The sequence below is a fragment of the Prinia subflava genome, chromosome 8 (genome assembly GCF_021018805.1).
Source record: "Prinia subflava isolate CZ2003 ecotype Zambia chromosome 8, Cam_Psub_1.2, whole genome shotgun sequence".
NCBI classification, from domain to species: domain Eukaryota; kingdom Metazoa; phylum Chordata; class Aves; order Passeriformes; family Cisticolidae; genus Prinia; species Prinia subflava.
In genome coordinates this window covers 31,036,745-31,054,551 of record NC_086254.1, presented here as the reverse complement: position 1 = coordinate 31,054,551, position 17,807 = coordinate 31,036,745, and the positions used below count along the sequence as shown (strand labels likewise).

Below are 17,807 nucleotides of genomic sequence, written 5' to 3'. Positions count from 1 at the left end.
CAGGACCCTACAGAGACCCAGGGAATGCGGCCTCTGCCATCATCACCTCTTGTCTGTATGGCCCAGGACTGCTGGGGGCTCGCTTTCATCCACTGATCGCACCCTAGCTGTCCTGGAGGTGTTTGTGCTGCTGAAACGCTGGGTGACAGCACACAGGAACCTCGAGCCGCAGGCAGGGCAATCCCAGAGCATCCCCCAGCATCCGGCCCCACCCCACCCTGCACCCTCGGAAGGGTCAGCTGCAGGGCAATCAGGAGAACCCTCATCCTCACAAAAGCCTTCTGGTGGTTTCCCACATTAAGATGCCTCACCCAAAGGTCACATGAGCATCAGTGCCAAGAATGAGAAGCTGCAGCAGCAAGTTAAATGAGTCAAACATGTAGAGTGCACCTGGACTCCTGCTGCAGCTGGGCCAGCTGGAGTGCCCCTTCCCAGAAAGACAGAATTAAATAAAAAATTGAGACCCCCTTCGATTCACCACTGCTGCAGACCAGCCTCCTCAGCTCACGATTTCCCCGAAAGACACAGCAAGGATGAGAGATGTTATGTGAAAGGACTGCGACAGGAGGTGGTCTCTGAACAGGAGCAGCTAGCAGACACGGGGATTTTTTGTCTCAGAGCTGACAATGTCATCAGCATGAGTCAGACTGCACACTATAAAATAATTTAAGATGTATGGTATGTGCATACATGCAGGTATGTCCATAAAGGCTGAAGAAAGTGACAAAGTAGCAATAATTACAGACATGGAGGGACCACCATGTACAGTCACGGCACAGGGCAGAGCAGAGGTCAAGGTTTTTTCCTAATGCCTTCATTGGTCACTCAAGAGCAGCCAAGTGGCATTTTCCACTTGGCACACTCGTGCACACTCGTGTGTTGCCCTGCCCTGGGAGCAGGACTAAGCTTCCTTGAAGCTTTTGGGCTGCCTGGTTACTGCCATCCCTCCCTTCAAATGCTCTGATGCCCAGTGCACCTCCACTGTTCTGCACTTTCAGTGTTCCTTTAGCACAGCAGTGTGAGACAAGCAGAGCTGGGTGTGCAGAGGTGAGGCCAGCCCTGTGCTCACAGTGGGTATTTAAGAGATTCCCAAGGTTCTAACCAACAGACTTTTCTCATTTACGTTGTGTTCAACCCTATAATATGCAATGACTCATGGCAAGTTAAATGGTTATTTAGGGTTGCATTTAAGCCCTACAATGACAATATATTACAAGTATGCCCTCAACAAAAAAGAAGAGAAACAGTGTTTTCTCCTACCAATCTGGGAGGGTGTGTGGGAAAGTCTCTCAGCAAAGGAATGAGTAACTCAGTTATTTGTAAACCGTGAATCAACTCACACAATCCACGAACTGAAAACTGAGTAAAAGTGGTGATTTTACTACCACAGGTTTTGGCACAACTACAGCAAAGACAACAGACAACCAAATGATAAAATTTTTTTTTATTGTTCACTTTTGAAGTCTTTTACACTTTCCTGATTATTTTGTGTAAGGTGAAACTAGAACTGTTTAAAAGACATACACAAATCTATTACATCAATAACCAGGTTTTTCTTTTTGCTATACTATTCTCACAACCACGTGTGTGCTAGGCAATAGAACCGTCACAGAAGCAAACTTTAGGCAGAATACTGGTCAGTAAAAACAAAGCGAAAAGAGCTACCAGATATACAGACAGGCTCGGTTCCACATTCACTACTGCATTTATCAAGCGCCAAGTATTAACTGCACAATTTGTTCAGCTAGTAGAGGGGAGTTTTAAAATCAGTGCATGAAATTCTCTTCAGCAGACAGATGGACAAACAGATGGATCCTATACCTAAGTGGAATGTGAAGGCAGGGGATGATACCACGGGACTGATAGGTGACTATTCCTAATCTTTTCCACTGCATTATTCACGCAACTCTCACTAGGTTTTGTTTAATGGGACATGTTTGAAACATGACAAGGTGAGGATGTTTGGAGCTCAAATATTACAAGCATGACAGATGTGTAGGTCTGCATTCCAGTACGAGATGGGAAATCCTGAATATTTGAGCCAGTACTTGAGCCAGTTTCCTGGTACTGCCAAAGAATGGCAGACAAGAGCTGAAGAATGCAACAGCACTGGCAGCTCTCAAACACCCAAGGAAGAAACCTGTCCTTGGTGAGGTGCAGGCCTCATCCACCATCCTGACATCACCAGGAACCAAAGAAAGGATGATGTGTATGTGGGAGTCCAAAACTGCTTTAATGGAGTTCAAACAGGTGAAAGGGTCAAGGATGAACAGAGTCCAGTGGGAGAAAAATTTCTATAAAGTGAACTTAAAGATGGCTTAGTGGATTACTTAAGTTTCCAGGATAAATTGAGAATGGGGATACCATGGAAATTTGGATTCACCTAAGAGTAAAGTAATGCAAAAGTGGCAGATTACTTCATGGTATCATCCAAACTAATAAGGCCATTCAAAAAATTGAATCTTCTCCTATTGCAAGTCCATGGCAGCGAACCAAGAGTTTTTACTGCTAAAGAATATCTAAGTTGTAACTAGGTAAAAGTTATTGCTGTGGGAAGGGGCTTAGTCATGCATGTGATATGAGCATGAAAGCACTTTGAGAAGTCAAATCCCAGTTATCTGCCAGTGTAAAGAGTTTGGAAATCAAGCTGCTAACTCCCCCGTTTCCCTCCTCCCCAAAACAAACCCCATCCCCCGAAAGACAGGATTGACAAAGTGAGCTTTTGACTGAAAGCGGTGCCTCAGACTCGGTTACAAATGTCTACAGAGTGTGCCTGTTCAACTACCTCATAGCAGTGTCCCTAACTGGAATGCCATACATTGGATTGTTCTCCTTCCATGCCCCAGTGTAACAATAGAATCTCTATAACTTTCTGTACAACTTTACAACAGAATTGTACTTCGACTATTTTGGTGCCAAATTAAGCTCGCCAGAGTTACATAATTGATGTCTACTTTTCTACCAATAAGAGTTTTGTAAAGTCAATTGCAATCACAAAACCCTTTATTATTATTATTATCACAGTGTTCAGTTAAAAATATAAACACGGTAATCGGAACTGTAAATGTTCAGAATAGGAAAGTTCGGAATGCCATTGGAATAACCGACCTCCGCTCTAGGTACACAAAACACCAACCAACCGGTTTTACCCCACAGACAGTTTTTGCTACGTTGAGGTTGTGAAAGTCAATGTACTATTCTTTTTGCTTGTCGCACAAAGGGATTATGTGTAGGATACAGGGTGACATTGAACATATAGTGAAGCGTGACAGCCATTAGTTCTCTCCCTCCCCAGCATCCCCTTCATCTCCCTGGTTTTCCGACGTCCATAGCTGTAAGGAAATACAAACACGTGTTTATGCTGGAAGCACGGTTAATTACAATTGTCAGGAAAGGGAAGACAGCGTGATTAGTAGTAGCTGTGCAATTCTCTCAGCTAAGAGCAATGCAGAACTGAACTTAATAGTAAAGCTGAAGAATAGTAAACTAGAACATGAATAAAAGATAAGCAAGAAGCTAGCACAAGCTGAGAAGTTCCACATAAAACTGTTGAGAACAAACCCCACTCTGTGTTACAATAGGAATCTGAGTTTGTTACAGCAGTTAACAAATGATTCCTAGTTTGAACAAGTCTAACTGGTCTGGTTACAAAAAGCATCGCAGTTAACACATGCAGTTAACGCCTCAGAAAAAGCTTTTAATGGCACAGAACCGCATCAGCTTTCAGATGCTGAGTCCCACTTCAGAGTGCAGCAGCCTAGAGTGCAGTGGTTTGCCCCATGGTACTCACAGTGAGGTTGTCCCTAAGCAGCTGCATGATCAGGGTGCTGTCTTTGTAAGACTCTTCATTCAGCGTGTCCAGCTCTGCTATCGCTTCATCAAACGCCTAAAAACAGAAACACGGCCCTTTCACACTCTGCTTTCACACTTCTGCTTATACACAGCTTACAAATCTGCCACATTACTATCCAAATTCTGTAAAAAGGGCTTCTGGTATTTTTCTTTTCCACCACAAGAAGAAATGTAAAACAAAGTGAGCACCAGATCCCAGACAGGCAGGGGAAAACAGAAGTCTTCAGTGGTGTCCAGATAAAAGCCCAGGAAAACTTTACTAAATGCCAATACCAAGTACTGGAAAGTCAAGAGCATTCTATGTGTCATGCAGAAAAATGGTTCACATAGCTGGAACTCAGGTTTAAGACAACACTAAAAAAAAGACACTCATTAAAAGGAAGGTCTCACTGGTCTAAACAAGCAGTGAAAGACAAAGGTACCATTACTTGAATGAGTGTATATATATATATATATGTGTGTATATATATATATAGTACATGAGTAAGTAGACAAGAAAATGGAACACAAGATTTTTCGACGGTGGGCAGGAAGGTTTTCAATTTCTTTTCAAAACAGCAGAGGAAATCAGGTATGTTCCACTAGAGATTAACAAAGCCATTCTTCCCATCCATCTGTTACACGTGAAAATCAATACTGTGAGTCTGAGAGCCATAAGTGCCATTTCTTCATTCAGGTTTGAAACAGATGTAAGCATTTTAACTAAAAAAAAGCAAGAACAGCAGCAGCATTTTACAGCACAACATCACTTCTTGTTACAAAGTCTTACTGAAGTGCATATTAAGAACACAGAGATTCACCTAATGCCATGTTATTCAAGTTACTACTAGACAATTTCCACAGACACAAAAAGCTCCATTTACAAGACTAATCCTATTTTAGGGAGAAGACTAAGGAAAAAATGACTGGCTATTTGTTTGCCACAACCCATCACAAAAGCTCTTTTTGGTCTCTGGAGAGAGGGACACATGCATATGGATAACAAGGACATTTAGGACTACAAAGATGGGCACACAAACAACACTTCATGTACTGGCTAAGTGCTCCAATTTAAATAAATATTTCACTTTAGAAGTGCTAAATTAATTCAAGTGTTTTCAATTTTGACACAAACACATTCTACAAGAATTAGGTGGACATTAAACAGAGGCAATTTGTCTTCCCTGTCACTGGAACAGCTGCAGCAGCAAATTAGCCTTACCCAAAGCTAAGCTAGTCCAGCAAACCAACTTACCTGAAAATATACTACAATCTCAAATGTTTTATGACAGCATTTTAAAAGAATTTGATATGAAAAAGCATAATCATCTGCAAAGTGTTACTGTAACCATGTAATTACCTCCTCAGCCTCCACAAAAATTGGTGATATGAAGAGTCTGCTTACCGTCTTTGCCAGATTACAGGCTTTTTCAGGAGAATTTAGGATCTCATAGTAGAAGACAGAGAAATTTAGAGCCAAACCAAGTCGAATGGGGTGTGTTGGCTGCATCTCTTTCTTGCTAATTTCAAATGCCTCCTGATAAGCTTGCTGGGAGTTTGCTACCGTTGCTGCAAGAAGCAATTACAAGCACATAAATACACAGTACATCTCTCCTCTTCATGGGGAAAGCAATTATATTCTCAGCATAGACTACCATGCTACCAGAAATTCATACAATTACCTATGCACAGACATTTCTTTCAATGTTTTTACATGCAAAAGCCTTCCACTTGCTGAACAATTAACGCTGAAATAGATTTTTTAATAGAAACTTAAAATAAAATTTATTCAATGAATTCCAACCGATCTGAATGGACACAAACTGTACTTAAGTGTTCTGGTTTTAAACATTCATTTCTAGCCCAGCTGAAGAAGTCATAGTTATCAATACTAAATCCAGACAAAACCATATGGGGAAGAAGAGGTAACTAAACTGCTGCAGTTAGGTCATGAACTTTGTATTTCAGGTTAGGGTTTCAGGGCAAAGCCAACAGTCCCTTCCTGGCTAATGAGTAACAATAAACTCCATATTGACATCACGTTCAGTTTGCAAGACAGGGACTATATCAGACACTCACAGGAATTCAGACAGTTCAGCACTGCTTTCCCATTTCAGAAGTTATTACTTTAGAACCCAGGAACCCAATAGCCTATATTTGTATCCAGAGAGTTTGCAAACAGGGAAGACTTGAGCTGAATTCATAGTTTAAACATAAGATCAAACAAACTAAGCATTTTCCATGAGAAAGAAACCTACATTCTCCAGGAAAATGATTTTACACTGCCCCATATGCTTGAAAACTAGCTGCTGTGCTCAGGGGCTGCAAGCAGAGTTTGACTGCAATGATGAAAATCTGTCAATCATTTCTATTAATTTCAGTGAAGTCTTTCTCCAAAAGTGACTTGCACTGCACCTATCTTCATAACTACAGAGCAGTAGTGAAAAGAAATAAATACTTGATGTTGGGGAAAAGAATACAAGTGGTTTTTATACTTGATTCTGTTTGGTCCACAGAGAGATTTCACTCCTACTTACTTTGCTTATTGTCTCCAGATGCCACCTCTGAGAGGTATCTGTAGTAATCACCTTTCATTTTCAAATAGAAGACCTTGCTTTCTGGCTGCGTGGCATTGACAATAAGGTATTTATCCAGGAGTTCCTGAAAAAGATTTTTAAAAAGTTATGTTTTCTGAGTCAGAAAAATAATGTCTGCAACAGAGGCTTTGTTACAATGGCGAGCATGACCTGTTCAAACAGTAACAATGACTGCTGTCACGACTTAGGCAGACTCACGTTAATCACTTTGCCTACTGCTGTCTAAACTCTGGGAAAAAAAAGATAAACTACCTGTAGCCTAATCTATGGAGAGCTGCAAACTTGCTCTATTGATTCCATCCACGATTCCCTCCTGCAGGATCTGAAGGCTAGCAGGGCTTAAGCCTGCTGATGCAAACCCACATCCATGACCAAACTAACGAAAAGCAGCAGCTGGAAATCAGTGTATCTGGTCACTTTTGCTGCCACAAATTTGAATTCCATGCAGAGCCGTGAAATTGTCCACAAGAAACTGATTCTATCTCCAACTTCAGCTGCAAAGTTTGACAGTGGCACAGGCAGCACATGTGCACTCAGAGATGCAAAGATGGACTGCACTGACAGCATCTGCTCCTGACTGATCTTAAGGAAATGGAGCAACAATAAAAGGAATGCCTCTTTTCCGAGTGAAAGAAAGAGCAAAATCAGTCTGAAAGAAGAACTACACACCTTCTCTCTAAAAAAAAAGTACTAAACTAGACTCAGGACATCAGCATTCATTAATTAAAGAATATAAACAACAGGCGTTTTAGCAAGACTCATGTCAGTGCCCCAGATCTAAATTTGTTTTCATGGTGAACCCCCTCCAGCCAGCAACCAGGGGTCTTCAACATGGCCTTGTTTGCTTTTTGCTGCTATAAAAAACTGTACTCTTTTATAACAAATTCCCTAAGAAGCAAGTTAAATGACTTAGGAGCTAGAATTGGACCCAAGTAAGTAGCTATGCAAAATTATTCCCCTGCTAAGGTGCTGCAGTGTCTACAGCACTACTAAAATTCCTTAAGCCTCTCTGAAAAATACTGCAGTACTAACTACTGTTATTTTTGCTGTTGGATTATTACCAGAACATCATTGCAGATATCCTGCAATTCAGCCTCGATTTTCTCACGATATTCTTTTCCCATCTGCTGTTTCTTCTCGTTTCTCTCTGTTTTCTGTTCGATGCTGGAAATCACACGCCAGGACGAGCGGCGGGCACCGACCACGTTCTTGTAGGCCACGGAGAGGAGATTCCTTTCTTCATTGGACAGTTCATGTCCCTGCTCAGTGACAGCCTTCATAGCTGCAGCCATGTCATCGTAACGCTCGGCCTGCTCAGCCAGTTTGGCTTTCTGTACCAACTCACTTTTATCCATGGCTGTCCTGCAATTAGCGAGGAATAAAAAGAGAGAAAAATGTCTTGATGGTCTGCACTGGGGAAGTTCATGCTGAAGGGTGAAACAGATCTTAGAGTCAGTAAGAAGAGGGAAATCTATCAACTGTAATAAAGTAATACAAAGGGTTTCTTTTAAAAAATGTATTTGACCTTTTGCCATATATGTAGCATTTCCATGTGTAAATGATTATCGACAGTCCTGAAGATATGAAAGCATTGTTCTTCAAAATGCAGCAAAAGTCATATTGGCATTAAGCACAGCACAGCCCTGTGAATCCCTCCTCTTTCCTTTACCAGCCACAGCTGAACTGGGGAGATGTTAACCAAGAAACCACCAGGTTGCTGGGGCTTTTCCAGGTTTGTTTGTTCTAGTTCTTTGTTTCACTCCCCTGCAGTACAAGAGCAACTGCTTAGGAGCACTGAAGCACTGGACAGCTCCTTCTGACACTGAAGATTTTTGGTAAGTTAGAGGAGGTGTTTCTGTGGGTTTACATAAACCATACCCAGGAAAGCTGTAGTTGTTGGCAACTACGGAAAGTACATTTATAATGTTCTGCCAGAAAATAATGTGGGTTTTTTTACATATGCATCAACATACACATAATGGACAACTCTACACAGCTAGGGTGGCTGCAGTCTCAGGTTTTCAAGACCTTTTAAATAACACTGACATTCATAAAATCTGAATGGGATGTGGCCCACACAATAATCAGTGCTACAAAACAAATTACTTATGTGGAAACAACTTGTTTATCATTTTTGATAATGCAGTTTAGCAACCAAAGCTGGGAAAATACATCACATGGCCACAGGGTCACTGAAGAGTTTATGCCAAGGAGAATGAATAAACCACCCAGGGCCAGGCTCACAGGAGAAAGTAAATAAGTCTCTTTGCCTACATTAAAATGGACCTCAATACTTTACAAACTTACAGACAACCCAAACTATTCTGTAAGATTTCTCCAGGTATGCAGGCTCACTTTTGGACACATCCAGAACTGTTACTCTCATCAGTACTGAGTAATAATTACCCTCTCCTACTCCTAATCAGGGCTCTCACTGTCTAGGTAAATTGTCAGGCTGAGACTGAACAGCCTAAAAACAACTTCTAAAAAACAATAATGACTAAACAAGAACAAGTTTGCATTTGTATTTCACAGACTTCTTATAGAAGCACCTACAGTCCTATTAGAAAGAACCAACATGCTGAAAGTGATTGCTGCAGCCTTTTCCCCGGCTCTCACCTTTGAAGATTCCAGTCTGACAGGCTTCTGATGGAGAACATTTTGCACATACTGCTCAGCTTGTATTTTCTCCAAGGATCACCTACCATATTATTATAGAGGAAAACCAGCCCCCTGTACTAAATCCTCAACCAGGACAATGAGATGCAGACCCAAATTCCCATTGTGTCTATGAGCAGCTTCATACACTGCTCACACTGCTGAGGACGAGTCCTAACTACAAAATTATTTTGAGATGAGCACGTTCTGTCCCTCCAGCTGAAGATATTCCATTTTAGCAAAAAAAAAAAAAAAAAATCACTCAGGATATCAAGTCAAACATAGTTATTTCACACAGGAGTCCCTGAAGTAAACCCAGCAATCAAATGTACCTGCTCTGTATCTGCAAGTCACACTCTCTCCTGCTTGTCTTTGATCCTTTGTAGATCCTAATGCACCCATCTTTGAAAGACACTCAGAGTAAGGACATGGAAAACTAAAACCAGCCTTATGGAAAGGGATCTTCTGCAGACTGGTAAGTCAAGTTGGGCTGTGGTTAAGCTCCATTTCAAGTGCTGTACTTAAACCAGTGGATTCAGGGACCAACTGGAAGGTGCCACACGGACTTCAGATCAAAGCTCTCAACGAGACAGGGTGACTGTGGGCAGCAGTGTGACAACTTGTGGTAAGACATGATTCATTTGGTTCTCTCTTCCCCAGTAAGCTTTTAGCCTGGGGATATTATCACTGGTTTCCACAAGCTTATCAAACAGATAGTTCCTGATGATGGAAAAGGTTAAGTGGGATTTGTGATGTGCACTGTTTCTCCCTGCTTTGAAGGTTGTCATAACACCACTGCAGAACAAGTCCAAGGAAATCATCGGATCATTTCCCCTTGAGACAACCCATCCCATTCTTCCCTGTTGAGTCTATCAAACCTTGTAAACCATTCCCTTAACTCAGCACTAATTGCAGACCATGTGCTTAAGGCAGGAAGTAATTTGTGAGTGGTATTTCTCTACCCACTCACTAAAATCTGAACATGAGCAAAGTACACCTGAAGAATGCTTTTTACATTACAAGAGCCAACTCTGAACAACAGGACATTGAAACTGAACAGTTTCAGAGCACTTTTAGTTTCTTCATTGTCTGCACAGCTTCTGCAAGTATTGCTACTGCAAACATCTTATCTTCTCCTCTTCTTCTCATGGAATGTGCTTGTTATGTGGAAGCAGCCTGCTAATTGAAGTGCACAGACAAGTAGCTCCAATTGAGTTCACATTTTGCCATTGAAAGGTCAGTTAGTTTTATCTTTGATCTGCACTTTGCCAATAGTGCTCTAATCTGTAGACAAGTCATCTGTGCAGAATTCCGTTTACAAACAATACAGAATTTAGTTTTGAAAGGGTGCAGTTTGTTTTATCAAGCTCACTGACATATTTATATTTAGATGCAAGACAGTTCACAGCAGTCAATGGGTTCATATAAGGACACATGAAGGAAACCATAAAGGGAACTGCACATGAAGGAAAACATGGGGGCACAAAGACCTAACTGTTAAAAGAGATCCAGAAACCAGTTTAACATGTCAATTATACAAGGAAAATACCAGCACAAAGATTAGAATGTTGCTTCTTCTAGAATCAAGCAACTTTCCTCAGCAATGTAACTAATTTATGCACATTAAAGTCATTTATGCATATATGCAACTCAAACTCATCACTAAAGATGGTGCTCCTGAGAGCTTCCCTGGCTTAGTTTTGACACAAGAATTTAGTGTACAGGGGCTTAAGTTTAGTTAGTTTGTCTTAATATCTGTACTGTTAGGTTTGCTATGAAACATAAGTATTGTTAACATGGATTTAACAGAACTTAAATGAAGCAAGAAAATTATTGCCCACACCAAAATATCTGCCAATGACAGTAAGCCTACCATTATTTCCTCCCAAGGGTGCTGCATAAAGGAACACTTAAAATCCTCATTTGGTTCTCCATTGCTTACCTTGTTAGAAGCTTGGAGAGAGCTTTGCAGAGCTATGCTGGCTTGAGCTCCAAAAGAGGGAAGTGTTTGCCAGAAGGAAAAAAGATACAAGGAAAGGAGTGATGTTTGAAAAGGCAAAGAAGCAACTATCAGTTATAACTGGTCCCTCCCAGAGAGGAGATGAAAGCCACACTCTAACAATGGACCAGTGTGCCACAATCTGAAACAAGCAAAGCCTAGAGCTATAAATACACCTAGGCCACACACAGAAGCCATCTACCAAAGGTTACCTGCAGCTAGGAGCAAAACACACAAGAGGTGATGAACAGGAGGCTGCCAGGAATGATCTATTCTAGCACTGATAAAGCCATGCCATGGTGGCAAAGGGAAAAGAGGGAAGATGGAAAAAGGAGCAGAGACGTGCAGATCACAGCCATGGAGGAGTCCTGAAAGTTGTCTGTTCTAAGCACAAGATTCTGATATTAGATGCATTAACACAGTTCAAATTCTTAAGACACTGTCTTCTTAAGAATCTGTCCAACACAACTTAGTAGCCCTCCAAAAAGAAGTGGCCAGACACTATTACAGTAAGGAATGCCAACCACTGCCCAGCAGCCACAGCCAACAGCACCAGCTGCTAGAAATTTCTATCACCTGAAGTCCCACACTGAAAATGCCATTTTTTCACTATTTTTCCCCTTTATCTCCCATACAGCCTGCAGCTCTTTCAAATCTCTTACAAATGCAGAAGAGCATGTATGCAAGCACTGTAAGTTACAAGTGCTTATTCCCACTTCAGAAGAGCTTTACACCTGTGTGGACAAGACTGAAACATATCAAAGCATCCAAGGTAAAGGTCAGAACCTGCAGAACTCATTAGTTTGTAGCTGCCTGCATCTTTCAGTGGAAACTGCAGTGTGAAGGGGATGGTGTTCCAGCCTGGGAACAGCACCTGGAGTCAGTACACCCATGGCTCTTTCAAGAGTGGATGGACATACAGAACTGGAGGTTTACATCCCATTAACAGCTGAGGGGTAAAACATGCAGCTACTGTTCTTCAGAAGACTGCAGGATTTTGAGAACTACAGCTTACTCTTCAGCACTTACTCATCTGCTCTGTAGCCTTTACCATTTCCCATTCCTATGGGCTCTTTAGGACAAAGCCAAAACGGATCAGAACTAACTGTGCTTGAAGTCTGTAGAAATCAAATGAAAACTGGCACTGAAAATAATCTGGCTTATATAACATATCGAACTGATAGGACAATACTAATAAGCTTATGCTGGTTTGAAGTGTGCTGCTCTTGATGACCTGTTCCTCTGATGCTAATTAAGTCATCGATTTTTGTGCACTGTTTTTCTCTCTACAGCAAGCATGACAATCTATCAGACAAACATTTCTACTTTGTAGAAAAGAACTGAGAAAGGAGTGTAATTATTGGTTTGACATACTGGTCCCTAATGAGTTGAGCAGGGCTGCAGGTTAACAGACTTGCACATTTCACTCTGAGAAAGGAATACAGAACCAGATTTGGTGAGATGGGAGGCAATCATACTTCCCAGTCACAAGCTCTGTAAGTCCACTCAAATTCTAACAGGTAAAGCTGCAGACTCGTACAGAATTTGCAGTTCAATATTCCAACAATAGGTGAACATACCTTACTTAATTTCTGGATAGGTAAATTCACTCCGATATTAAACATTTGAGTGAGGTGAGTGGTATTTCAAATTAGAGTTCGATAACTACAGAGAGTAAGAGCTTTGGAGACATTATTTCTAAAAGAAATACAAAATCATTCTCCACCGTTCAGGTACACACATGCTGACACAAGTATCTGCATGACGGGGATGGCATTCCCTGTCAACTAGACATTGCTTCCAACACCTATTTTTTACAGGAAATGGAGTGTAACTCTCTCAATCGTGTGCAAGGAACCTTGCTTGCTTTACTGCAGTATTAGGCATTTGATTTTATTAGTTGTGTTTCTCTAGTTGGTTCCCTCAAAGGCTACCATGGATTGTCAAGTAACTGATTAGAAAATGAATGGCTCTGGTAAGACCTGAACAGTAAAATCTTCCTGTCATTAGTTTGGGTATAGCTAGTTCAGTAAAATATCCTGCAAACACAATGAGGGAAAAAGGAAAATGACCTCACAGTTGTGATATTCTTGCTGACCTTGTGCAGTGCATAACTTCAGCCTCCTCTGCATCTTCCCTGGCCTTCGGCTCAAATCTCTATGCAAATGTTGAGATAAAATTAACATTCTATAAAGCCATGCCTCACCCTGCTCTGGCCATCTGCTGCCATCATTACTTGTTGCTTCGTAAAATTGAATACAATGACATTCAATGGTTTTCAGTCTCCATAGAGAATTACAAAATGCCTATGACCACTACCAACAGCACGTGGGAACACTGATATTGTACGGACACCTCCAATTCAGTGACAGCACCTTGTTCTTCCTAATGCCAGGCTGAAAAGCAGAGCTGTGCTCCCTGCTCATGGCCCTTTGCTCAGGACAGCTGAAGGTGGGGACACGCTGCCATTTCCACAGCACATCATCCCCACATGGCAACACCTTTTTGTTCCAACCAGCAGAATTGTGTTCTGCTAGAATCCACGTGGAAAGAGTGAGTTAACCCAAAAAATCTTCCCCCAGGCATAAAGTTCACGCCAAACTAATCTACTCATATCACAGGTAAAACACTTTTGTTAATAATAAACTGACAGTATTTATTTTACAGGGAGGGGCAAGAAGTGTGGCCATACAACAGCCACACTACTGTAATGCCTGGTATTAGGATACCACACGGATCAGAGCAGGAGCTTTTACCTCATTAACCAAATAATTATTTACTGAGCTCCTCCTCATCCGAGTTTATTCACATGCATCACAAAAAGCTGCATACTGGCACAGGCCTGCTCAGGAAAAAATAAAAAGACTCAACATCAAAATAGCAGAGATCAGAACATGCGGTACTGACATAATGAGGTTGAGAAAACCGCACCAGGCCCATCTGTGCAACGAGTCTATCACTTTATTGGTACCAATTTAATAAACAAAATATGATACAGGGGATATTTTTGCAGTCCTTTAATATGAAGGGAGAAAAAGGCACTCGTGTTCTTGTTTTCTTTTCTGGACCAGATTACATCTCATTATTGCTTTAAAATAGAAGTAAGCTCATTTATATATAATATATATAATTATATGTGGTGTCCTGCAATAGTGAACAGGTGAAAATACAAATATTCCTACAGCCACTGAAGATACAAAACATTACAAAAGTCTCTGATATTTTTCCATGGGAATTTGGTTTTTATGGTGCTGCATGATGTGGTTTTTTGGTTTCCCATCACTGGAAAAGATATTTTAATTATTAATAAGGAATCTATCTGAAAGCAACCAATTTATAGTGTGATCTTTGTGTGAGATGCATTTTTGCCAATACAGTGATTGTGTGCCTCTGTCATTTCAGCATCCCAATTAATACCTGGTCATACATACCTCAAACAAAACCCACGGCCGGTAGATCGGGGCTACTGCCCAGCCTTTCTGTAGGCTGGAACTGGCTTGAACCAACCTTCTTTCCCTGTGGAGTCCTCCCTAAACGCATCTCTATTCCCAAATGGACACGAACGATCAAAATCGGAAAATAATAATAAAAGCATTTTGCCCCCTTCTGAAGCGCTCGTACACGGCCACGACCACCTCCGGCCCTACGTGGGCCGGCTCACGGCCACCGGCACGGCCTCGGCAGCTGCGCTCTCCGGGGCTGGGCACGGCGCTCCCGCGGGGGGCGCACCCGCGGCGGTGCGGGGGGCTGTGGGCAGTGCCGGTCCCGGCGTGGCGGGGCTGGCTGCGGGCCCCGGGCCCGGCCCTTCCCGCCGGGCGGGCCCAGGTGAGCGCGGCCGCGCCCCGGGCACCGAGTGACTCACCGGGGCGGGGCAGCGCCGGGCGCTCGGCGAGGGGCGGCGCCGCCCGCCCGGGCCCGCCGGCGCCCCCCGAGCGAGGGTCGCACCGTTACCCGGGCCGGGGGACGCAGCACCGGGGCGGCAGAACCGGGGACCCTCCCGCGGGGACCCCCCCACGGCGCGCCCGCCGCGGCCTGCGGCTCCCCGCGCGGGGCGGAGCGGAGCGGGCCGGGCGGGCGGGGGCAGGCCGGGCGGGCCGCCCCGCGGGTGGCGATGCGGGTCCCCCGCGCCGATGCCCGCCGCGATGGCGGCCGCGGGCCCTCACCTGGCGGCGCGCGCGGATCCCACGGGCGGAGGCGACGGGAGCGGCGGCCGCTCGCACGGACACGCGCACACACCCTGCGGCGCTCGGCCCCGCTTCCGCCGCGCGACACGCCCCTTCCGGCGCCAGGGGGCGCCACCGCCCCGCGCGCCGCCCCGCCGGGACGGTCGCCATGGCAACCGGGCTCATCCCGCCCGGCCCGGCCCGGCCCGGCCCGGCCCGGCCCCGCTGCCCGCGTGTGGCGCTGCCCGCCCGCCCTGTGCGCACACCCCGAGCGGGGACAGCCCCCACACACGGCCCGTGGCTCGCTCACACCTCGGCACCCGCCGCGCTGAGCGCTCTTTGTCTCCGCGGAGCGCCCTGGTGCCGCAGGAAGCGCTGGGGTGGGAGTCCAGGGGAGGGGATGCTGCGGCCTGCAAGTGCAGCAGTTTCTCCGGCAACAAAAGAAAGAGTTTCTGATTTTCTTGCCGTTTCGCACTGGTGTTCTTTGGCTAGACCTCACAGCAGGAGTCACAGAATTACAGAATTGGTTAGGTTGGAAAAGACCTCTAAAGTCATCGAGTCCGACCTGTGACTGAACACCTCCATGCCAACACTAAATGCTGCACCCTTAAACACCTCCAGGGACAGTGACTCCTCCACCCCCTGAGCAGACCATTCCAAAGGGACATATAAGGGACATATCCGTGGAAAACAGGCAGTGGGGTTATTCTGTGCACCCTTACAGAAACAAAATTTCTCAAATGCTTTGAATTGCAAAATCGCTTTTAAATGCTGTTTTAGTAGCAGCTCTCCCCTACAACTTCAATCGCATGTTTTCACTAAAAAATCAAGATCCTTACTGACTAGATAAGTTTTATGCAACCAATAGGCTACATTTTCTAGGGAAATGGCAAAAGAGAACATTTTTGGGGCATGAGGAAAAGTCTAGCTTGGTCTCCAGAAAGGAATCCAAGCAAAAGAAGTTTAGTTTTGTAATCCATATAATCCTTTTGGATAAGAAGTGACAGGACACACAACTCAATTGCAGTGCACCCAGATCTATTATTTATGGCAGCAACACTTGTCAAAGTGTTATTATTGGGGCTCAGTCCAATTACAGCATCCCGGAGTCCAATTCTCTTTTCTACTTTCAGATACAGTCCTGGGCCCATCAAAGTCGTTGTCAGATTCCTTTTTGGTGATGGAAGGACTTCATTAATTTCCTGCTTAGTCTCAGTCCAAAGGTTAATTACTTTGGAAAGTCAGAAGGAAAATTACTTGGCACCCACAAGTTATCTTAAGCTGCAAACACCCATTCAGCTCCATCAGTTGCTGTCATCACTCTCTTTTTTCTTTTCTAGGCAAAACTTGTTTTTTCCCCTGATCTTCGCCATAATCCTTATCTTCTCAGTTTCTGTTTGGGCCATTCCCAGTGTTCTTGCTGAGGCCTTGGGGGTGCTGATTCATGGCAGAATTACTTGGTTTTGACACTCCTTACCCTCCTTGCCTGCATATCCGTGTATCACACTCAGTTTGCAGAGGTGTGCTGTCGACACCTGTTCATTTAGACTCCCACTGTGCCTCCCTCACCCTTCTCTCCTTGCTGCCTTTGTTGTCACAGCTCAGTGCCTCTTACTTCCAGTGAGGCGCCCTGAGCTCTCTTCATACAGCTCCTCCGATTTCTCCACATCAAATTCTCATCATCACCACTGAAGTGCTCACAATCCTTCTCAAACGATATTGGACCATGAGATCTCCACCACAATACCCAGGCAGGACAATTCCACTCTGTGTAGTCGCAAAGGTGAAGTATCACCCTCTGCTTTCACAGAGCTCCTGCAGCTGGATCCCTGCAGGGCCAGAGGCCACCGAGACATAACTGTGTTGATGATCCAGGTCATTCCTCCCTGAGCTCTTCCTACCCTGGGGCCTGCCCGGTCCTGTGTCCGCTCGGGTGCAAGAGATAAGCAGGGCACCCTGCAGTCCCTCCAGGGGTGGTGGAGGCTGGAATCAACACCAAACCTCAGCTCTGAAAAAGCTTGCACCAGCACCGAGTGGTTCTGTGTGTCACCTTTCAGAGGAGGAAGTGCACATCAGAGGATTTGACACAGGAGATACAAAACTCTGTGCAGGAACAGCCTTTACTTCAGGGACAGGCTGGATCCGTGAGTAAGCAAGCACAAGAGAGAGACCAGCCTGCCTGGCTCTCCAGCAGAACACATCCTGCTGTGTGTTTTCCCAAAGAGTCTCATTTCAGGTAGACAAGTGTGAGGTATAAATGGAATTTGGCTTTAGCAGCTCGTCAGCGTTAACCCTGTCACTGCCCTGGGGAGCACAGAGCGGCTGCACTGAGTGCTCACACTGAGCTGCAGCCTCACAGAGAGTAAATCCAGGAGACAAAACCACGGGATTTGCTCTGAAAGAGGAGACAGCTCGTGGCCGAGGTGAGTCCCTTCGCCGGAGGAGCGGTTCTGCACAAGGACTGTGAGACCCGAGCCCTCCCCTGGATACACCACAGGCTTCGCCTTTCAAAGGCAGCTCTGCGGGGACGGCTTGTTCTGTCTTTTGCAGCTGCTTCGC

General features: G+C 44.4%; 1 protein-coding gene across 1 annotated transcript; it reads right to left on the bottom strand.

The window, feature by feature from the left end:
* Positions 1-1,429: 1,429 nt before the first annotated feature.
* YWHAB (tyrosine 3-monooxygenase/tryptophan 5-monooxygenase activation protein beta) lies at positions 1,430-15,405 on the bottom strand. Its single transcript, XM_063404610.1, has 6 exons — positions 15,249-15,405; positions 7,490-7,790; positions 6,369-6,492; positions 5,237-5,400; positions 3,791-3,886; positions 1,430-3,332 (listed from the first exon to the last, which is right to left on the bottom strand). Exons 2-6 carry the CDS (start codon positions 7,781-7,783, stop codon positions 3,276-3,278), a joined length of 735 nt encoding a protein of 244 aa, XP_063260680.1. The 5' UTR covers positions 7,784-7,790; positions 15,249-15,405; the 3' UTR covers positions 1,430-3,275.
* Positions 15,406-17,807: the final 2,402 nt, after the last annotated feature.